We start from the raw sequence: 22,886 nt of genomic DNA, 5'->3' as shown, positions 1-22,886 counted from the left end.
GTGTCGCGCGGCCCCGCCCCGGCCATGCCCAGCAGGCTGCGCTGCGGGCGGTGCCGGGCAGGTCGCGGCGATGGCGGCGGCAGTGTAGCTGGGAGCGGGCGGCGCGGGGCCACCATGATCATCGAGAGTGTAGACGCGCTCAAGTCCTGGCTCGCCAAGCTGCTGGAGCCCATGTGAGTGCGGGCGGGCGGGCCGGGCGGAGCGGCGGACAGCGCTTCCCGCGGGCCGGGCCCGGCCCAGGCGTTACGGCCCTGCCCCCGGCCCGGGCCCGGCGCGCCCGGAGTGCGGGACAGCCCGGGCCCGGGGAGCTGCCGGCGGCCTTCTGTCCTACAGCGTGCAGCGGAGCTGGAGAACGGCTTGGAGCACAAGTCTGATGAGGAGCAGCTAGGAAAGGGGCTCAGCCTGGAGAAAGGGAGGCTCAGGGGGGACCTTGTGGCTCTGCACAGCTCCTGCCAGGAGGGCACAGCCGGGGGGGCCGGGCTGTGCTCCCAGGGAACAGGGACAGGAGCAGAGGGAACGGCCTCAGGCTGGGCCAGGGCAGCTCAGGGTGGGCACAGCAGGAATTTCCCCATGGAGAGGGGGCTCAGGTGCTGGGAGTGTTCATCCCTGGAGGTGTCCAAGGAAGGACTGGCCGTGGCACTCAGTGCTCTGGGCTGGGGACAAGGTGGGGTAGATTGAATTTGGTGGTATGGGAGTGCTTTTCCAATCTATGTGATTGTGTGTGCTCCCAGCTGCTGCCCCGGCTGTGCTGTCGATTTCAGTCCCAGCTCTGTCATCTCAGAGCAGAGCCAGGGGCTGCTGCAGGAGCTGACAAAACCAGGAATAACGCTGAAACTGTGGGAACTCTGCATTTACGTCCTGCTGCTGCTTGCACTGGGAGTGGGACTGGGATGGAGTCAGCATGGGTCCCCGTTGTGTCGTGCATTTTGTGGGTTCTGGTAACTGGCTGCAGAGGGGCTGGTTTGTGCTGGTCCCGAGCTCTGCAGTGCCTGAGCACAGCTGGTGCTGGTGGCACAGGCACAGCGAGGGGTCAGCAGGTCTCACCAGGGGAAGCTGCTTGTCAGTGCCTGGCCAGGCTTGGGTCTCCCATGGAGTACAGCTGAGGCCTGTGGGAAGAGTTTTAAATAGGCCTTAGGTCTGCTCCGTTGCCATCATTAAGTATTGGGCTTTTAGAAGTTCTTCACAACTTTCTTTTTCCCTTGTTACAGTCACGGGTTTCTCTGGTGTTTGGTCAAACCCTGCTGAAAGTCTCTAGGCTGGAGCACAACTCCTGCTCCTGCACTTTCCCTGCCAACTCCAGTCGGTGTCGAGCGTTCCTTGGCATTTCAGCTGCGCTGTGCAGTGGGAGGCAGGAAATCAAGGAATTGGCCAGTGGGCCCCGACAGTCACAGACTCTGTAGTGGCACCAGTGTGACAATACAGACTGGCTTGCCTGCAGGAGGGCACTCACCTTGTGTGCCCCTGTACCCCATGATGGGATGGGATGGGGTGCTTGGGAGGGTCTGACCTATGGAGGAAGGAAAGGTAATGGTTGTGAAGTGAGGGGTAACTTCTTCTATTTGAAATTGAACATTTATAGTCAGTGGGTGAGGGCCCCAGTACATCACACACAGTGAATGGATCACATGCAGGTTATTTCTCTGTGTGTGTAAGAATTGTAAAATCTGTTAATTTGTGGTTTCTTTGTTCTTAATTGCTCCATTTACCCTGGCTTTCATTGGAGGTTGGATGTTGTTGGAGGCTATATGAGAGCAGAACTACTTGATTGCTGCTCATTGAGGATTTTTATTTCTTTCACCTGTTGCCCTCTGTTTGGCTTTTTGCCTTTTGCTTGTTTTCTGGATCTTTTTCTTACTTGAGATTATTTTGAGGTATATATATGTCAGAATTTTCCTTTCTATTTCCAGAGTTACTGTTCTCAGAAAATACACAATCATCTCTTTAAATGTTAATTTAAAAAAAAAAAGGTCTTTTGAGTATTTTAGGTTTCTGCCCCCACCTGATATCTGCCATCTGCACACTCTGAGAGGCCAAACAAGGAGCTGTAATTTAGTCACACTGTTACTCTATTTCATACCTGGGGTGTTCCTAGTAGCTGAATAATGGGATCTAAAGCAATATCCAGTTAAAAGATCAGTGGTGTGAAGTATCACTGCACACAGTTGGTGACTTTGGTCTTTGTGGACCAGATGCAGGTGAGGGAGTGTGAGGAGGGAACCTGGGTCAGTAATTGCTCCCGTTTAGATGTTGTACCAGCACTAAAAGGTTGCTGTGAAATCTGGCATGGAAGTGTCCTCGAGGAGGAAACCCCAGGACAGTCACTGAAGCTGTGCAGAATGTGTCTGTGTGTGTATTGAAAATGGACCTCTGTGACCTCTTCTGCACTCCTTTACAACAGTGTTTTAATTTTTAAACACATGTTAATCAGTCCTTCTGAGCCCTTGTGCAGTGCCTGCCCTGGCCCGTGCTGTGCTGTGCTGTGGAGCCATTGGGGGTGTGCTTGCTGGGCCAGGAGGAGGTTCAGCAGCAGCAGTGGGTCTGTCTGGGCAGAAGAGAGGTGCTTTTCTTTCAGCAGAGCTCAGGAGGAGCAGGGAAGAGGGGCCTTGGCCAGGTGTGGCTGGGGGTTCTCAAGGCACTGAAATAATGGGCTGTGGTTGCAGAGAGCCCTTTGCAGGCTCCATGGCCCCAGTGCAGCTGTGCTGGTGCTGCATGTGAGCCCAGCAGTGCAGGGGTGTTGCAGGAGCTCCGGGGGGCTCTGCAGTGCCTGTGCCCCCACGGTGCAGCAGCCAAGCACAGTTCTCTCTCTCTCTCTCTCTCTCTCTTACTAGATGTGATGCTGACCCCTCAGCCTTGGCCAACTATGTCGTGGCGTTAGTCAAGAAAGACAAGCCCGAGAAGGAGCTGAAAGCTTTCTGTGCTGACCAGCTGGATGTGTTCTTGCAGAAAGGTGTGGTGGCCACAGCTGGCTGGGGGCTTGGGCTCTGCATGGGAGGAGGGAGGGTGGTGCACCACTACTGCCTTCAAAATCTTTCTTGGTAGCCATGAATATTCCATACAGAGCTTGAAGGAATTGTGTGATTAAAAAAATAATAATCATAAGATGAAGTCATGTAACTTGGACTTTTCACAGTGGGTGGGAAGAAATGTTCTTAAATAAACGCAATTTAATTAAAAGTGTCAGTCGTGTTGCCAGAAGTTTCTCTGACAGGTGTTTGGTAACTTTTGAAAACCTGGTCCACAGTAGTCCTCCAGACTGCTGGGACCTTCACATGTGGCAATTTGCTTCATAGTCAAGGGTTTAAACACCTGAAGGTCTGACACTCACTGGGAAGGTTATTGTGCATTTCTTGTGATGTTGAACTGCTGGTGAGGGTGTTGAAAATTATTTACTCTCATAAAAATTGCCCTTGAGAGGCTGCTGAGTGTTGCTGATGGAACTTGTGGATAGCTGTGGACTTGCTCCTTGATCACAGGCACCAATCATGCTTGCCCCTTGGAACAGAAGAGTCTCTGTTGCTGTCTGTGATATACCCAAGGAATTTCTTTCTCTAAATGAACAGCCTCAAGTGCCACAAATGTAATGGCAGCTCCTTCAGTGGAGCTAATGCTCATTATTCTGAGGTGCTGCTGCTGCAAACAGCCCACCTGGCTGACTGTTTTCAGGGTCTTCTCTAGTAAATGTAAGCATGCACTTAAATGCATATGTAACAGTATTTTTATGTGTTCTGTATCCTCAGAAACTTCAGGGTTTGTAGATAAACTCTTTGAAAGTTTGTACACCAAAAGTTATCTTCCTTCTGCTGAGCCCACAAAGGCAGAGGCAAAGCCTGCAGGACAAGAGAAAGAAGAAGTCAAGGAGGAGGTAATGTTATTTATTCTGCCTGCCTTTTATTTTCAAATTAGCTCTCCTACATTTGTGAGGCAAAATGTGACAGAAAATGTACTCTGTTGTGACTAATGATCTCTGTGCCAAAGAACCATGGAAGGTGACTATTCAGACAAGAACATTTTACATCCCTTTGTAGAGTCTACCTTTGATTAAGCGCTCAGAAATCCTGTTCACAGCTCTGGTAATACCAGTGGATGATTACTTGCAAGAGTTTGAGAGGGAGAAGCAGCAAAAACATTTCCAATTTTGTATATTCTGTGAGGAATGAAAACTACTTAAAATGTTTTCTGTGATGCTTAAAATCATTGAAAGATGTCAGCCTCTGTATTGTAATAATTACTTTGGAAAGTCAGGTAGGGTTGGTTTGCAAAGAGTTTTACCTTAAGTTCTGTTGGCAAAATTGAAAGCAATCAAACTTTTCAGAGGTGACAAATAATTGCAGAAATTGTCAGTCAGTGAAAACCAGTCAGTGAAGCCCAAACAAGTGCAGGTCCATATTTAGCTGACTGTGGTTCATCAACTGATTTAGATTAAAGTTGCTTTTTACTTTATTTTTCCTTTTCTCTGATGTCCTTTTTTACCTGAGGATGTGATGCAGAGTTATGACAATTTATGGAAGTAGCTTTGCTTATGGCAGTTCATAATTTGAACAAGATTTTCACTGTGAGAGCTTTCCCCTCTGTTCTCAAAGCACTGCCATAGTCTATAGACAGTCCCATAGAACTACCTTCAGTTGACTTTACCAGTGCTCTGGTGGGGCCAGAGGAGGAGGTTTGAGGGGCTGGAGGGGAGTGGCAATAAGCCAAAGAAGATATCTAGGACAGCTTTATGGGACAACGTTACAGAATTCAGGACATTAATTAGTTACTTCGACATCAGCAAGGCCTTCACGGTGTGTCATGAAGCTCAGTGTATGGTGTGATTCCTGCACACAGGCCATGAAATAAACCACACATGGAATCTCAGTGAGGTCAGAGCTGGAGGGGACCCCAGGGGCTGTGTGATACACCTTGTGCTGGGAGCAGGACGGCAGGTGGAGCTCTCCAGAGCCAAGTCTTGAGTATTTCTGCCAGTTCTCCCCAGATAATCCTGTTTTAGAAGGATGCAGGTAGCCTTCCTTTTGGTTTCAATTGGTAAAAAAAGTCTATTAAAAATTAGTGCATGTAAACTTTTTCCACCAAAATTTACAGTAACTTGTAAGCAGTGTGAAATGGCAGCAGAAATGCAGAATGTGGCAGTGGTTTGCAGTAGTGGTACAGCTGGCAGACTTCTGAACCTGCTGTAGTGGAGGCCAGCAAGAAATGTGACAAGTTCCTCCATGGAAGCAGGTTTTTGCCTTGAAGCAGTTATGTAAAATGTCAGCTAGTGACTTCCCTACCTGGAGAGGTGACTGCAGACTTTGTTTAAAGGTTCAGGAAATACCTCACTTGTAGAATTGCTTATGCTAAATAAGGAAGTAGAGTGGAGAGAGATCTTGTCCTTCATGAATCCTGTTTAGAGACAAAACATCAAAGTGGTTTTATTTAGGGGCATCTCTTCTGCAGAAAAAAAGACAAACTCTTCAACAGACTCTAGTGCTTGATTACTTGTAGTGCTTCAGTACTCTGGGCAAGTAATACTTATATATTGTTTTCTTTGTGTTGCTGTCTGTAACTTGAACTACATTTTGCTGTCATTTTCTTACTTTAAAAAAGTGATTCTCGTCCTTGTTTGGTAGTTGTGTGTTAAACAGAATTTTCAAGAGTCTGTTGAAGAAGAGCGGGAGAGCAGGAAGAAGAAGTATTCCAGTCCCCAGAGGAGTCGTGCAGATTCCAGTGAGCAAAGGTTAGCTTTGAGCCACAATGTTAAGAAATTTTTACTGTATTTTTTGTCAATCTTTGACTGTGTTTTTTTTACCTTGTAGGTAGTGATTTTTGTGAAAAATAGGGATTTTCTCCTTCCTTTGACTGTGATACGTTGTACGTATGCTGATCACGTACATGAGAAGTCTCCACAAAAAGTAGCCTCTTGCACAAGAGGCCAAATATTCTTCAAATTAAAATTCCTAGGAATGTCATCAGTTCCATTGTTTCCTTGTTATATAAATGAAGAACATTTTTGGGGCCTGTAGTTTCTGGGGGCAGTTGTTCACACTGTGTCAGCATCACTTTTAAAGCCTGTTCTGGTTTGAGCATCATAACTGTCTCACCTTGCCAGTTCCTAGCCCTGCTTTCTACAGAGCAGTGAATCAGCTTAAAGATTCTGTACTTCCCTGTGTAATTTGTGAAATTCTGACTGGAGTGTTTCACTGCCCAAATGGATGGGAAGGGTGAACAGTATCTCTCTATGTCGCAAGCTTCTTTTTTAATTTTGTTTCTCTTTTCATTGACATGGTCTACATCTGTCTTTCCTAGAACCAGAGAGAAGAAGCGGGATGATGGGAAGTGGAGGGACTATGACAGGTACTATGATAGGAGTGACTTGTACAGGGAGAAGTCTGGCTGGCGCCGGGGCAGGAGTAAAAGCCGCAGCAAAAGCAGAGGGCTGAGTCGGAGCCGCAGCCGCAGCAGGGGCCGCAGCAAGGACCGGGACGGCAGCAGGAGCGGTGAGTACCTGGGGTGCTGCTTCAGGACAGCCTCCCACTGCAGTGACAGCTGGGACTTGCACATTCTGGATGATCTAGCAGGCAGGAGATGCCCTTGACAAGTTGGAGCAAATTCTGGTAGCTTTGTGTTCTTGAAATCATTAATTAAGATGCTGTTCTTCAGAGTAGAACAATTAAGGGGTTTGTTTTCTTCTTTGCTAACCTCTTAATTTATCCACAGGTGTATTCCTGTGGATAGCAGTAGCTCATATTTTGAACAGTAGCTCATATATCCTCTTTGTGCTGTGTGTTCTGACAAAGCTGTTGATTTTATTATTTTTCCCTCTTAAGGACTGAACTTTTTGCAAAGCAGTGTTTCCCTCTTTCGTTTTGTTACTGTGTATTTTCTAGAGAAGGCTTCTTTGCAGTTGCAGGTGGTTACCATATGATTGTTCTTTTAGGGCTAGTTCAGGTCTGTCGGAAAAGTAAGTCGCACAGATTACAGCATTCTACGCACCTTGAGACCGCGTTAGTTAAGGGCAGAGGTAGGTTTGTTGTTTCAGGCTTTTGCCCTTCTTTCTCCTTTAAAAGAGAGCTGTAAGCTAGAGTGAAATAAGTAGTAGAGGAATGAATGTGCATTTTGCAAAGAAAACTTGGATATTTCTGAAGTTAAACCCCTGTTTACATTATATTTAGTTATTACTCCATTGGTAAGACCAAGCTCCTTCAAGAACAGTTCAATGTGAAGAATGCTGAGTATTTCAGAGAATGTATTATGTCTCTTGCTCATGGCTCTGATGTACAGAGCAAAACATGAAGGCTTTACTCAGCTTTATTTTTTTTAAACAGAGCACCGAGAGAGAGAGAGATCAAAATACAAGAGTGAAAAAAATGATGTTGAAAGCTCATATAATCCGGTGTCTGCATCTCCCAGTAAATCCTCTGAACAGTATTCCTCTGCACAAGCTATCCCCAGTGCTGTAACTGTAGTTGCACCTGCGCACCACCTTGAAGGCACCACAGAGAGCTGGTCAAATTACTTCAACAATCACAGCAATCCCAGTTCATTTGGCAGAAACCCTCCCCCTAAAAGAAGATGTCAAGACTATGATGGTAACTGTTCCTTAGTTTTCAGTTTCATGCCATATTTCAATGTTTATGTGACTTTTTTTTTAGGTATTCACTGAATGTGAGCAGCAAGTGATGTGTACCTTGTATGTAACAGATGCAGAGATGCCCTTTGTTGTACTGGAGAAATAACCAATCTTACCGCAAGCAGTTTGCATGTGCTGTGGTAGTTGCTGGATAGGAACATATGGAGTTTTTTCACAGTTCTCTATGTGCTAGACAAATACCTCAACCACTGGCAGTCCTGGTGCAGATTGCAGTGTGTGGATGTTTAAAATAAACCGCAGTACTTCTGATTTTTTTCCACGGCTTTTATGATGAATGCGTGTACGTTTGTGTGCTTTTATGAAAGCTTGTTCTAATTATTATTTTGTGAAACCTTACCTTACAATGTAATAATGTATCAGTGGATGCATGTTTTCTTTAGTAAGAAACTCTGTGAAAACCTGAAATGTTACAAGTGACTGAGAACTACTGCTGTGTGTTTTGTAACCTGAGGTGAAATGTCCTGTTTTGCAGAGCGAGGCTATTGTGTCCTTGGTGATCTCTGCCAGTTTGATCATGGAAACGATCCTTTGGTGGTAGATGAAGTCTCCTTGCCCAGCATGATCCCGTTCCCGCCGCCGCCGCCGGGGCTGCCGCCGCCGCCGGGACTGCTGCTGCCGCCGCTGCCGGGGCCGGTGCGCGGGCTGCGCCTGCCGGTGCCGCAGCCGCACCCGCAGCCCCCGCCGCCCGTCGTGCTGCCCGTCCCGCGTGAGTCACAGCAGGGGATGCGCCGCTGCTCCCTGGTGGGCAGAGTGCGGTCCAGAGCTGCAGCTCCTTGGTGGGCAGAGTGCGGTCCAGAGCTGCAGCTCCTTGGCTGGCAGAGTGCTGTCCAGAGCTGCAGCTCCTTGGCTGGCAGAGTGCTGTCCAGAGCTGCAGCTCCCTGGCTGGCAGAGTGCTGTCCAGAGCTGCTGCTCCCTGGCTGGCAGAGTGCTGTCCAGAGCCGCTGCTCCTTGGTGGGCAGAGTGCGGTCCAGAGCTGCAGCTCCTTGGTGGGCAGAGTGCGGTCCAGAGCTGCAGCTCCCTGGCTGGCAGTGTGCGGTCCAGAGCTGCAGCTCCTTGGTGGGCAGAGTGCGGTCCAGAGCTGCAGCTACTTGGCTGGCAGAGTGCTGTCCAAAGCTCCAAAGCTGCAGCTCCCTGGCTGGCAGAGTGCGGTCCAGAGCTGCAGCTCCCTGGCTGGCAGAGTGCGGTCCAGAGCTGCAGAGCTGCAGCTCCCTGGCTGGCAGAGTGCGGTCCAGAGCTGCAGCTCCTTGGCTGGCAGAGTGTGGTCCAGAGCTGCAGAGCTGCAGCTCCCTGGCTGGCAGAGTGCTGTCCAGAGCTGCAGCTCCCTGGCTGGCAGAGTGCTGTCCAGAGCTGCAGCTCCTTGGCTGGCAGTGTGCTGTCCAAAGCTGCAGCTCCCTGGCTGGCAGAGTGCTGTCCAAAGCTCCAGAGCTGCAGCTCCCTGGCTGGCAGAGTGCTGTCCAGAGCTGCAGCTCCCTGGCTGGCAGAGTGCTGTCCAGAGCTGCTGCTCCTTGGCTGGCAGAGTGCTGTCCAGAGCTGCAGCTCCCTGGCTGGCAGAGTGCGGTCCAGAGCTGCAGCTCCCTGGCTGGCAGAGTGCTGTCCAGAGCTGCAGCTCCTTGGCTGGCAGAGTGCTGTCCAGAGCTGCAGTTCCTTGGCTGGCAGCATGCTGTCCGGAACAGTGCCCAAAAAATTCTGAATATTCAGCTGGTAAACCATGATGTTCCAAGCACTGCAAACTGAATTAAATTGGGCGGGGGAGTGGAGCTGGAGATCTTTCAGCTCACCTCAGTGGTAGTTGGTGGTGATTGGATTGGTCACTGACACTTACTAGCCAGGTTTTTCCTTGCTGTGTAATGCAAGAAATGTTGCAATTCAGTCTCTTAGAGGTTCTAATTAAGATTTGGTGTTGGTGCTACATTATCTACCACTAGAAGGCAATACATTATTGACACATTTAAGAGCTTTCTTAGCTCTCAGTGATCTGAGATGTTAAGCCTTTTGTGTTACCCTACTGCATCTTATGAATGCTATGAAGAAATAGCATATTAGGGGCATGCTTACTCTGTTTCAGTGTCTATTCCAGGAACAAAATAAATGCTGTGATAATTGTGTCCAATATCAGCAATTTTGGGATGAGGAATAATTTGATACAGGATTAACCCTAAACTTTGCATGAACCCTTTAGCAGGCAGAAGTGACCTGCTGTGAGAGAACAGACAGTGCTCAGGATGGGCTGTGTAGTGTCACTCGGGGTCCTTTTTGATCATACAGTCAGTAGGAATGTCCGTATGGTACACGGGGAAACCAAAGCACAGCCAGCTAGAGAAATTCCTTGTCTGGGAATGCCTCTTGCCCTGCAGTTCTTATTTCAGAGCTGCAGTCTGAATGCTGCTGAAGTGATCTCTTGCTCTGAGCAAGCCAGAGTAGCTTACCTGAACAGGTTTCTCAGTTTACTGTTACTGTGGTGCAATTGGACATATTTACAACCCTGACCTTGCTCGAAGCAAGGCATGAGCAGAGCACTGAATTGTTTGCACGTTCAGCTTTGAGCTGTCAGTGTGTGATGTGTTGTGTGGTGTTGTTGCAGGCCCACCTTTAACACAGTCCAGCTTGATCAACAGTCGTGACCAGCCGGGGACAAGCGCGGTGCCCAGTCTTGCACCCGTGGGAGCAAGGCTGCCTCCTCCTCTGCCTCAGAACCTGCTCTATACAGTGTCAGAACGTAAGCAAATGCCTTTGGTTTCAATCTGTTCAATGGAAACATTTCCAATTTTCTCTGTTGTTGTGTGATTAGAAATTATGATCTGTCTTCCTCCAATATATACAAATCTAAAAAGAAGTCTGATGGCTCTCCCTGGCTCAGCCCATCATCCATTCTGGGATGGAGTGGCAGCAGTGCTCTGCCCTGGTCTCAGGAGGAACACTGTGGGGAGCTCTGGGTTTCATGTGCTTGCAGCAATCCAATTGTTGTATAAGAAATGTTCTTTTCATCTTCAAGCCATTCAGTAGGGTATTAGTAGGTGAAAGATGGATCTGCAAACCTGTAATTGCTTTTTAACTTAGGTTTTATTCCTCTTCACTTTGGACTAATACAGATGAGAGCTTTTTTTTCCAGCTGTATGTCACAGTAGTCTGTACAGTCTTCATAGACATCAGTGCTTTTTCTATTCTTTTTCCAGAATCACCCTGATTCTAGCTTTCTAAAGGTTGTTAGCTTCCACTGGACACATCCCTCTTCCTTAACAGAGCTCAAAATTTTTAAAAGTATGTTTTTACAGGGAAAAATAGCAAAATACCTGGAAAGTCCTAGATTGCTCAATTTAAATACAACAAAATTACTTTCTATGATAATTAAAGGATTAATGGCATTCCCATATTCTCTGTGACCAAAATAGATAATTAAATGTCAGTGTTTTATAATATTCTCATCTGGGGTTTTTTAACATAAATATTCTGAATTTTATTCAAAGAGGGGATCTAGTTCAGTTCATGATCCATGTCATTTTATTTGTAACTTCCGTGCTTTTCAGAACTTGAGACACTCAGATTTCTTATTAGATAACCTGTTCAGTTATCCCCAAGTCCTGTTGGGTGTTCAGGTGTCACCATCTGATCCTTCCAGCTCCAGAACTTCTAATGGGTGATTCTGCCTGTTGGAGCTCACAGGGCTTCACAGTAATTCTGTTCTCCAGGACCTCTGTGGAGATTCTCATGTCCTGTTCTTGGACTGTTGTGGTAACAGCTGCTGGTTGCCCTCTTGCAGTCAATCATGTTCTAAATAAGGGAAGAGGAGCTTGTGGTTCTGCTCCTTCGAGGTTAGAGAAAGTTCTTGTTTTACAGTGTCAGGTTCTGCTATCAGTGTGGATATTGTGGAGCATCTGATTTTAACTGTAGAGTTGTCTTTGCTGCTGCAGAATAAGGAGCTGAGATTTTGGAGCCATTCATGTTTGTCAGGTTCCCTTGTACAGGCATTTGTTCTGTTCATGTGGAGGCTCTTCACAGTCTTCATTCATTCTAGTTCTTGTACAGCTTTTTCCTTTTTAAGGTTAAAAAAATGTGTTATCCTCAATTTGGACCTTGGGATGGAGGAGCAATAGGAGTCAATTGTCATCTTGTATTCTTGCAGTGACCACTTCTAATGGAAATAATCATTAGTACCTTACCTAAGCTAGGCAGCTGATCTCACTCTTACATAAAGAGAGTTCAGTAGGTAAGTATTGGTTCCATTACCTCATTTCTCAGCTTTCTTTGATTGAAATAATTTAAGAATGTTCTTCACCTAAAATTCTTCTCTGAAGAGACCCAGACTGTTGGGCAGCAAAGGCTGAAAATCTCTTTGCATCTTAGACTCTACAGTATAAATGCTGAAACCAAAACCTGTGGTTTTGCCCTTAAAACACTGCCAGATGTTGTGCACGCTGTCACACAGACACCTCAGGCTTTCCAGGCATACTCTGTATTGTGACCTGTGTGCTTTGGACAAACAGTACCAAATAAAAACCAAAAGAGAATGTGTCTAGATAGGCTAGGCCTGGAATGCAGGTGAGGGTTTGAAATGGCTGCACAGGTTGGCTGTACCACCTCTTCCCTTCATCCAAGACAGCTTCTGACTCTTGGACATCCGTGCACTTCCTTGAAGGAAAACTAACCCCGAGTCTTAAACTCACTTGAAAAATTCTGTCGTTTCTCTCCTTTTTTTGTAGATACATATGAGCCAGATGGCTATAACCCTGAAGCTCCTAGTATTACCAGTGCTGGTAGATCTCAGTATCGGCAGTTCTTTACAAGAGCACAAATGCAGCGTCCAAATCTAATTGGCCTAACATCTGGGGAGATGGATACAAACCCTCGAGGTAGGAAGGGTTCTGGTCATTGCTGTTGCTATTTTTGTCCAAGACCGTCAACACTTTTCCCTCTTTTCAGGCTGAAAGCACTAGTTTTTCTCACTGATCTAGTGTTTCAGAGCTTTTTTTTTGGCATTTCTACCTTTTTTAAGTGCTAACATGCCCATATTAAAGTCAAAGCAGCCTTTTTGATTAAAAATAACCACTTGCTTGGGAATGCTACAAGGGTTTTGTTGGTTGGTTGGGGTTTTATTCCTCTTAAGCCTGTGGAGGTATTTTCCAGGTACTGGTAGCTCCTAGAAAGAAAAATGGTGCCTAAAGGTGGATTTAGCAGCACAGTCTGCAGACTGCTTTTGATCAGCCGAGGGCACAGAGGTGATGATCCAAGCTCCTGGCCTTGGCTGTTGTGATGATAGTGAAGAAGGGAGCTGCCATGGCATGTTTTGGTGCTTCATGCTCTGACTCTGTCAGCCAGTTGTTCTCTCTGAAATGAACATCACAGGTATCATTCCAATTTCCCAGCTGATGGGAATCCCAGTCTGCACTTACATAATTCCTAGCCCCTGCCTGAATGGATGTGGCTGCTGTCTCTTAGTGGTGATGTGCACAAAGCATCTTTTAGGGAAGGGCACAGGTCAAGTCTCTTCAAAGTTTAGTTGTAGTAGCAAAACTTTCTCTCCCCCTTGTGTTTTCCTGCCCTGATTCTTAAAACCAAAGATGTTAAGTTTTGGGTTTTATTATTCTACTTCAGTATTTCTTACTCAGTAGATAACAAAGTTTGGTTTTTTTCAGTATTCCCTTCCAATGATTCATCTTATAAGGAATATGGCTAAATATTATTGTAGAAATTGCTGTTGCTGTTTGCATCTTAATGACTGTCACAGAGGCAGGGTTGGGGCTTCATTGAGAGCCCCTCCCAGGGGTAAGGCAGGGATGAGTGCTCGGTGGTAGGGCCTCACTAAACACGTTTTACTGTCTTTATCACAGGTGTGAAAGGTTTGCTCTCAGATCATCCTTCAAAGTGAGGATGCCATGCCCAGAAATGCCCAGTCTCTGTTCTCACCAGTGTAACCAGCAGAGCCCTGGCTTATATAAAAGCCATAGAAATTGCTGTGTAGCTCAGACTTCTTTTTAGGGGTTGAATATTTGGCATTCACAGGAGACTAACACAAAGGCCATAATCTTGAAAAGGTTGCAAATAAATTTCTAGCAAACTTTGTGTTGGTAGAATTTGCTTCAAGCTTTAAATCTAATGTCTTAAAAGAGTGTAATAGTTATGCTTAGTTAACAGTTTGTTGCTGAAACCTGTCTGGGTGGCTGGCAGTGGGATAGTAGTGGAAAGAATGGGTTTTTGGTTGCTTTTGCTCTGTCAAGGGTTCCTACAGGGCAAGCTGGTTGTTAATTCAGCCTCTGCCCATTGCAGAGCTGTGACTTAAAACCTGGGGATCCACCCATGGGTTCTTTTCCTCCTTTTCTGTTTCATTGGGATTTGGAGTTTTGTTTTTTCTGTCTGTCCCTTTCCCACAGAATCTGAGTTTTTAATACCTGAAAAATGAAGTTTTAGCTTTGTTTCTTCAAGCTAGTACCAGCCTTAAAGGTCAAAACCCATCCCTCCCAGCTGGACCATGTGTGTTTCTCTCAGGATGTTTAGTTAGGCTAGGGAATGATCTGAATGATTTTGTTCGGAAACAAAACTGACCAATTTGATAAAGTCATCCTAATGTTTATGTTTTTTAATCTCAGTTCTGTTTTGCTGTGTGAAAGCTTTTCCATGTGTGATGGAATAACACAGGCTTTTTTCCTTCCCTCCAGCTGCCAACATTATCATCCAAACGGAACCTCCCATTCCCATTACAAATAACAGCAGCAATGTCACTAGAGTTGTCCTGGAACCAGACAGCAGGAAGAGATCTCCAAGCAGCATGGAGTGTCCACCATTGAAGAAACCCTGGTTGGGAAAGTAAGAGTTAGCTACAGATGTTAATTCAAATGTACTCGATTGCTGTCAGTGCTGTGAGCATTGCTACTCACCAGTCTCTGTCATTTGGGATGGTTGGGTCACAAAGTCTGTGTCCCCATAATATGGAGACTAAGCATGGGGTTAGGGGAAGCTCTCTTTTGTTAGTGGCTAGAGGGAGTACTTTTTAAAGGAAAAATGCAATTCGGATGTATGTTAACATTAGCTGCTTTAACTGGGCACTTACATACTTACCTGAACTCTTCCTGTTCTCCTTTTCTCTAGGCAAGTGAACAACAGCCAGAATAAGCCGGGGTTTTTGAAAAAGAATCAGTACACTAATACAAAATTAGAAGTTCGAAAAATTCCACCAGAACTGAACAATATTACACAACTCAACGAACACTTCAGCAAATTTGGAACTATTGTAAACATTCAGGTAAAAAAGCCAAAGTCAGTTTTATGTCTATGTGTGGGTATTTTATTTTCCCTGAAACCTGCTTGAATACTGCATAGTTTCTTTGAGAAGTCTTAGAGGAGACAAACTGGGAGAGAGGTAATCAAGTTCAGAGAAACCTTTGCTTGGTCTACTGTGTATTATTATCTTAATACTGTAAAACATATTGGTTTCAGCCTTCATGATGACTGCGTTTGAAAGGCTGGCAGGTTTAACAGTGTCTAACCAACTCAGGGTTTTGAGCAACTTGTGTATAACTTTTGAAGGAGATGATCTGACAGTTTGTCTTATATGATAGTCATTCATCTGTTTATTTGAATGTGTATAGACTTTGGTGCAAGTACATGTAAAGTTTGCCAAAAGCTACTTTGCTTTAATTACATCGTGTTTTACCAGTGTTTGGAGCTGTCAATACACTGGATACTCAGCTCATCATTGCACATTATTTGTAGGTGGGGTGCTAATGATTGCAATGTTTTCTTCCTTGAGAAATGAAGCATTTGTGAACTCTTGCTTTAGGTGGCTTTCCAGAACGATCCCGAAGCTGCTCTCATTCAGTACTTGACCAACGACGAGGCGAGGAAGGCGATTTCCAGCACGGAGGCAGTGCTGAGCAATCGCTTTATCCGGGTGCTGTGGCACAGGGAGAGCGAGCAGCAGCCCCCGGCGCTGCAGCAGCAGCAGCCGCCGCCCGCCCCGCAGGCGCTGCAGCACCTGCAGCAGCAGCAGGCGCTGGCCGCGCCGCCCGCCGTCACCGTGCACAGCAGCCTGGCCAAGGTGCGTGTGTCAGGGGCTCAGCCGCGCTCCCAGGGGCTGCTGCTGCAGAGGGGGACAGCGTCTAACCTCGATGTTTTCAAATCTGTGCACACACAGGTGATGAACAAGCCCCTGGCGTCTGGTGCCTATGTCCTTAACAAAGTCCCAGTGAAAAGGCGCCTTGGAGCAGCGGGCGGCGGCCAGCCTGAGCTCAGCCAGCCCGGGGCTGGGGTGGAGGAGTCTCAGGTATGTTCAGGGTGGACCATGGTCATGCTCTGAGGTACAGCTTTAGTTTGTCAGCCAGGAAAGAACAAGCAGAGAGAACTTGTGCGTTGTTCCCTCTTGGTTCTGTTCCTTTTCAGTAATGTTTTGTGCAGCCATGGTCAGTCACTTCTTCCTCGTTTCATCAACTGTTTATATGGAATAGGGACAATGATTTTAGGAACTATCAACTACAACACTATCAGTCTTGTAAATAGCATAAAATATTTTTAGCAGTGCTTGATAGTAAATAAGTCTGACAACCTGAATGTGATACCAGCCTTTTGTTGACAAATCTAATGGCTCTCCCAGTAATTTTTGTGCTTTAACAGCCGTGCTAGAAGCTTAGAGAGTATTTGTACCCAGAGTTCAAGCCAATAAGTGTTCAATTCACACTGATACCATAGTGCAGCATGTGTTCTGGGCCATGGGGAAGTTCTTTTAAGAAAGGAAGCTTGGAGTGGATTTTGCTGCCTTACTTGATCAGAAATTGGGATGTTGGGTTGTGACTGAAACTAAGGCATGGGCTGCTCATCACCTTCAGTGGTGTCCTGGTGGGAATCAGGATGCAACAGGAGTCTGCCATGGAGCAGGAAAGGATTTATTTTTCAGAAATCCTTTTAACTGTACTGATGTCTTTATCCATATGTTTTAATTGCCTTGGTCTTTCTGCCTCTTTGCACAAATCTGAACATCTGAGCTGAGGTTTCAGGGAACATGATCTGCTGAAGTTCCCTGCTGGTATGTCATGGTCACTTTGAAACATTCCATATTTTACTGGGTGCTTTTTACTATTTCAGATATTTCCTACTTCTACAAGCCACTCAAAAATGGTTTACAGTTCTCCAAACTTGAAGACAACTCTGAAGTCTGGTGCAGGGTCTAAGCCTCATGATGTGCAAGAAGCCCTTAAAAAAAAACAGGTACTTAATGCTTGATGGCTGCCTGACAGTGTAAGGAGCAAAGTGCTTTAAATGCAAGGTTTGATGGGCACCTGAAACCTCAGGTACCCATCAAAAGCCACTCCTTTACAGCTTTATATGTGGGTGTGGAGCTGGTCCTTGTTATGGGGTGGTCTTGCAAACACACCTGGGGTAATCATGTGTGGAGTGTCCTTTTGGGGTGTCTTACTTGATGCTCTTGGCCGTGTTGGGTTTTCTGGGTTTGCTTGGGGTTTTCTGGATCTAATCTCTGCAGGTATGAGACACTTGCAGGACAGTGCACACAGTATGTTTCTTAAGAGGTATCTGAAAGGGGCAAAATGTTAGTAAAGTACCATGCAGCAGAAAATGAGGATTTTATTTGTTTTTTTATTTATTGAATCAGTTGCACTTCATACTTGTGCTTTTTGCAGACAGTACTTTTGGTTGTGGATTTCACTTCCATAGCTTGAAGGGGACAATATGATCCCTTTGAGTACATACATGATCTCTATGAGTACATACAATGCTAGACTGCTTTTTACTGATGGAAAGAATTTTCTCCTCTTATAGGAGGCAATGAAACTCCAGCAAGATATGAGGAAAAAGAAGCAGGAGATGTTAGAAAAACAAATAGAATGCCAGAAGGTAAGTCTGAGATGTGGCTAGTAAATACATTCTGATTTTGTACATACCTGTCTGTTGAGGGCTGTTTTTCCTGGAATTTTATGTTCCTGTTCTTTTATTATTGTATAGATGTTGATATCCAAGCTGGAGAAAAACAAGGCCATGAAACCAGAAGAGAGAGCAGAAATTATGAAGACTTTAAAAGAACTAACAGGAAAAATATCTCAGTTAAAGGATGAATTAAAAACTTCATCTACAACCTCCACACCATCCAAATTGAAGTCCAAGACAGAGGTATTTCTTGTGCAACACACTTGCCTCCTTGGTTTTTTATTTCTATTAATGTGTCTTAAAAATGCAACAGCATTAGATCAAAACACTTGCAAGCAGCGTTTTAATGTGAGTGATAACCATGGACAAACAAGCCATGGTTGAAGGAACTCCATGACCTAGTTTTGCCTGTAGCTCATTCATGTTTGTTCCAGTTCTAAAGCAGCGAATTCTGGGTCCTTCAAAAAATGGGGGGGACCACACACACACACAGAGGCAATTAAAACAAAACTGAATTTAGAGAAAAGCATGGCTATTGTGTCCTGATCTGTCTGTATCATTTGCATGAATGTACTGCTGAAGTGGAATAAAACATTACGAGTGTGCCTTACAGTTCTGCCCTTTCCTTCTGTTTTCTGTTCCTCTTTTTCTGCCAGGCACAGAAGGAACTGTTGGATGCAGAGCTGGACTTCCATAAGAGACTGTCCTCTGGAGAGGACACAACTGAGCTGCGGAAGAAGCTCAATCAGTTACAGGTGGAGGTGAGCCGCTCTGACTGCTGCTGTTAGTGAGTTTGGGAGTGCTGGCTGTTTCAGCTCCTCTCACGGGGCCCTGGCTGTGTTCCTTCCCCAGGCTGCCCGCTTAGGCATCCTGCCTGCCGGTCGAGGGAAGGCGGCGGCAGCCCCGGGCCGGGGCCGGGGCCGGGGCCGTGGGGGCAGAGGCCGGGCCATGCTGAACCACATGGTGGTGGATCATCGGCCCAAGGCTCTCGCCGTGGGAGGCTTCGTTGAAGAGGAGAAGGATGAATTGTTACAGCACTTCTCTGTAAGTGTGGCCTGGAAATTAATACAGGTTTCCTTTACTGCTGTAAAATCAAGCTTGTCTTACAATAGCGATAAATCTGAGCTTTTGCCCAAAAATACAAGTACTACAATAGTGATGGCTGATGCAGCTGGGAGTCCTCTGGCTCTCACTTTTCTGTCCAAAAAATCAGATTTCAGTACACTACAATTGTACCATGATTATGGAAGTGGAGGAGAACATTACTGCTGATCCTAATGAACTTTTCCTCACAGAAATTTGGAGATATCGAAGATCTTCAGGAAGAGGATTCCCCATTAAGTGTTGTTGTAACTTTTAAGTCCCGCTCAGAAGCTGAGAATGTAAGTAGAATCATGGATATATTTTTTCACATATCTAAAATAAGAGTTTTTAACTACTTGCATCTACCTTTGTATTTTAAAATTTCAGAGGCTTTGATCCCCCGGTTTGAGCTTGATAGTGCTTGGTGCTGCTGAATGGGAAGTACCTCCTGGTGGTCTGAGCAGTGGCACAGGGCTTTCCCTGATAAAGCTGCCTGTCCCTGGCAGTTCAGAGCTCTGCTCATCCTCTCAGTGCTGGGGCACGAGCAGGATTTGGCAGATTTGGGTGTGGCTGAAGTTGTTCTTGGAACACTGAAGTGGGTGATTGTGGTTTATATATCTGAGATCTTGTGGTTTATATATCTGAGATCTTCAAACATGCCTCTGTACCACATGCTGTGGGTCTGGCTGTTGCTGATGTTAGAAGTTCTTTGCTGTTTGGTCCTCTCTGAAAATCTGTCCATTTAAACCCGACTCAGGCTGCTAACCAGGGATCCCGCTTCAAGGACCGGCGGCTCCAGATCTCGTGGCACAAACCCAAGGTACCCTCTGTGTCCACAGAAGTCGAGGAAGAGGAGCCCAAGGAAGAGGTATGGAAATCTCTTAATAACCTGATCATTCTTACTGGAATCTAATAGCTGAGAGCTCTTAGCATACAGTTTCCTGTGTGCTGAAGAAACTTCAAAAAAGATGTTTTTACAAACCAGGAGCTGAACTGGTTTTGAATAGTCAGGTACACTTCCCACATTTTAAAACAGAGAAAATGGGGAGAAGAAAAGACACTTTGTGGATGGGCTGTTAATTTGTCAGTGATGTAAACAAGCCTCAGGTTCTGTATGTGCAGGCTGCAAAGCCTTTTACTTCTCACTCTTCGTGCTCTACTCTAGGAGAAGTTGTGTGTTCTTCCCTATAATTCACCTTAACACCTTAAGCTTTTAAAGGTTATTTTGTTGTAGCATTTAACAGAAACCTTGTTTGGGAGAGGGTGAGTGGTGGTTTATTCCTGCTTCCTCTGAAGCTTTGCTCTCTCTTTCCTGACATGAGGCTGCTGTTCTTCCCCTAAACTGTTTGGATGTAACTGTGTGAGTTTGAGAGAGACGCGCTGACACCTGCACCAGTGCAGGCACCAGTGCAGGCACCAGTGCAGACACCAGTGCAGCTGCTGCTGTGAGCTGGGGTGTGTCCCTGGGCAGAGCTTGGAACTTGCATCTGAAAGTTCATTTTTTTTCTTCCTCCAGGAGACTGAAACCTCAGATTTATTTTTGCACGAAGATGATGATGATGATGATGAAGATGAGGATGAATCCCGTTCTTGGAGAAGATGAAACTTGATGTTTGAAATGTATAATTTTAGGAATATAGTTCAAACTACATCTTTTAAACGTTTATTTAAGGAAGTTGATGAGCCAAAAAGAGCTTTACTTTCTTTTCAAACCACAAAATTTACCATGAGCAGTTTGGTATGAAAACATTTGGGACACAGAGCTGTGAGACTGAGCTAGCCAAAGGCCCAGGAACTTCTTACAGGATTATCAAGCTCACCAGGGTGGTGATTTTTTTCTATTTAAGAAGGATAAAAAGGGGGGAGGGGGTTGGAAATCAGTATTTTCTTGTCCTCTTTTTGTGTCACCTGTATTACCTTGTTTTGGGTTTTTTATAATGTGATTGGTTTGTTAGTTTATAATTGAAAAGATATTACAGGTTTTATTTAGCAATATTATGAGGTTAGGGGAAAGACAAACTTTCATTAAATATTATGAAAGAAAAACTGGCCTCATTTGCTCGTTGAAAAAAGAGGGAGCATTTTATTTCCTGTGGAGTCTCATGTTGTAGGAATTATTTGTGGTTAGATTCTTAAATCATTTACTTCAGTATGTATGACAGCCACACTATCTCTGTGTTGTGCTGCTTTTTGTGAGAGGAGGTGGAAGAAACAATTTAACAGGATATTGTTACAACATTGTCCAGTTCACTCTGTTTCTCCAAATTCTGCTTCACAGAAAACATCAGCAGGAGCACACAACAGAGTGGATTTTCACTCCTTCTTGATTTCCTTCTGTCATTTCAGTGTAAGGCTCAGCGTAGGTCAGGCTGTTTATTGCATTTCAGTATTTGTGAGCAAGAATGGAAGGAGTTCCAGTCTTCCTCAAAAGCAGCTGCACTGGCCCCTGTCTATCAGCCAGGAGCAGCTCTCCTCTGGCTCTTCCCAGCTGTGTTCCAGGCAGAGCCCTGGGGTTCAGAGCAGGGTGGGTTAGAGCAGGGTGGGGTTCAGCCCCCAGGACTGGGGTGTCCTGCTTAGCCAGGGGTCCTTCAGCAGGGTCCAGTGTCCCAGGACTGCTCAGGGCTGTGCAGTGGGTGTCCCTGTGTCCCCTTCCCAGTTCCTCTCTGCTGTGCCAGGGCTGTGCAGTGGGTGTCCCTGTGTCCCCTTCCCAGTGCCTCTCTGCTGTCCCTGTGACCCAGCAGGGCGTGTGCTGGGCTGGCTCTGGGCTCTGTGCCTTGTGGCTGGGGCACCCAGCAGCACCTGCCCTGACTGCCCCCTTGCCCTGGCCACTCCTCAACCCCTCTTTTGTGCATTTCCACACAAAATCAGCACCGTGGCCATGCACAGCACTCCTCTCTCTTGAATGGCTGCCAGTGCAGGCCCCAGTAACTCCTGACTGAGGGACAGCATCTACCAAACCCTTTGTCTTCCTGTGGCTCTGAGTGTGGCCAGGGCAGGTGCTGAGCACCCTTTGGGCTCACAGCCCTGCTGACTCTGTCCTTGTGCTGTGGTGAGGTACCCAACTTGTGTCATGTCCTGTTTCTTGTCAACTGAAGGGGATGTCTCCAGTATTCTGTCTCTTTCCAAACTCTTCCTAGAATTAGGACTGTCCTGCTAATGCTGAGACTAAATTCCAGGCATGAAGAATTGGAGGAGAAACCCACCCCATGAACTTACAAGAATGTCTTGCTCTTCTCCCATCACCTCCAGGGGTTTTAATGTCTGTGGCACAGTGTGTATCTTGAGAAGTCCATTGCAGCAAACATGTCCGAGTCCTGACAACTTAAAAAAGGAGAGAGGGATCAAAAGGATTTATATATTTTTTTGTACAGAGTTTTTTCTTAAACTGTATAATTTTGTAAATATTTTGCTTTTTTGTGTACTAAAATTACCGGCGTATAGATTTCAATAAGAATTGTTGTATTTTTGTATTTGGAAAATGAAAATTACGGTGGATTAATTAAGCTGTAAGAGAAATTGCGGTAGCCTTCGACACACACAGAATGGATTCCTTTTCATATGGTTTTAGCTCTGAGTGACACTGGGGTGGCACCTATGTCTGGTGAGGGAGGGGGGCCTCTCTGAGAGCTGCATCCCATTGCAGTTGGCCCTCCCAGTGCCCCTGGCAGTGCCACAGTGCCCGGTGCCACCCCAGGGCGGGCAGTGCCCCAGCCTGGCTGCACCAGGGGCAGAGGAGGAGAGGAGAGGAGCTCTGTGACCCTGGCCTGCCTTCTGCCAAAGCTTATGCACCCCCCTGCATTTCAGGGCATGCTGGGCCTGTCTTGGGGTGTTTGGCTTGGATTTCTGTGTTTCCAGAGGCAGCAGGGCAGGAGAGCTGAGTTCATTTCATGGTGATGCTTTACTGGGAAATTCACCTGTACCTTGGGCAAAACAGCCCTGCAGGGAACCTGTGTGCCCAGCCACGTGTACCAGCCTGAGCTGGGGGCCAGACACCGAAGGATGAGGGGATGGGGAAAGGAAGTCACTGCAAAGAATTCCCTCCCTTTCTGTGCTGAATTAACCTGAGCAAAAATAAACAAAACCACCTCAAATACAAAACCAGGCACCTGCTTAGGAAAGCACCACTTAGCAAAATCATGTGAAAAGGAACAAAGCTCCTCTTGGTGTATAGTAACCTTGTACTATAGTTTTTACAGATTGTGAACTTGTGTAATAGGATAATAGCAGATATTGTTGAATTTCTAATTGTTTACACATTAAAATTCATATATGTAATGTTTGTTTTATTGATTACAAGCCAAATTTCTAA

General features: G+C 46.0%; 1 protein-coding gene across 3 annotated transcripts; it reads left to right on the top strand.

The window, feature by feature from the left end:
• The first annotated feature begins 16 nt into the window (after positions 1-16).
• Positions 17-22,886, top strand: RBM27 (RNA binding motif protein 27). 3 transcript variants are annotated; one of them, XM_054642818.2, is made up of 22 exons: positions 17-173; positions 2,829-2,947; positions 3,738-3,862; positions 5,607-5,713; positions 6,283-6,473; positions 6,914-6,997; positions 7,302-7,565; positions 8,100-8,333; positions 10,209-10,343; positions 12,325-12,474; positions 14,278-14,425; positions 14,708-14,861; positions 15,399-15,656; positions 15,753-15,881; positions 16,697-16,819; positions 17,390-17,464; positions 17,573-17,737; positions 18,151-18,255; positions 18,347-18,538; positions 18,790-18,876; positions 19,335-19,445; positions 20,094-22,886. In XM_054642818.2, the coding sequence occupies exons 1-22, from the start codon at positions 25-27 to the stop codon at positions 20,178-20,180; spliced, it is 3,192 nt and encodes a 1,063-aa protein (XP_054498793.2). In that variant the 5' UTR covers positions 17-24; the 3' UTR covers positions 20,181-22,886. The 3 variants fall into 3 exon arrangements, with proteins under 3 accessions (XP_054498793.2, XP_054498794.2, XP_054498795.2); XM_054642819.2 differs by lacking the exon at positions 6,914-6,997; XM_054642820.2 differs by lacking the exon at positions 12,325-12,474.

This window comes from Agelaius phoeniceus, chromosome 15, assembly GCF_051311805.1.
Source record: "Agelaius phoeniceus isolate bAgePho1 chromosome 15, bAgePho1.hap1, whole genome shotgun sequence".
Lineage (NCBI taxonomy): Eukaryota > Metazoa > Chordata > Aves > Passeriformes > Icteridae > Agelaius > Agelaius phoeniceus.
The sequence above is the reverse complement of the archived record's forward strand: the minus strand, read 5'-3'. Positions and strand labels throughout refer to the sequence as shown.

Bases quoted from the DNA above. Each gene is read 5' to 3' on its own strand.
- RBM27 (XM_054642818.2), top strand. From the start codon at position 25: ATGCCCAGCAGGCTGCGCTGCGGGCGGTGCCGGGCAGGTCGCGGCGAT. The intron at 10,344-12,324 runs GTAAGCAAATGC...CTTTTTTTGTAG, and splicing joins GCTCTATACAGTGTCAGAAC to ATACATATGAGCCAGATGGC. The intron at 18,877-19,334 runs GTAAGTAGAATC...AACCCGACTCAG, and splicing joins CCCGCTCAGAAGCTGAGAAT to GCTGCTAACCAGGGATCCCG.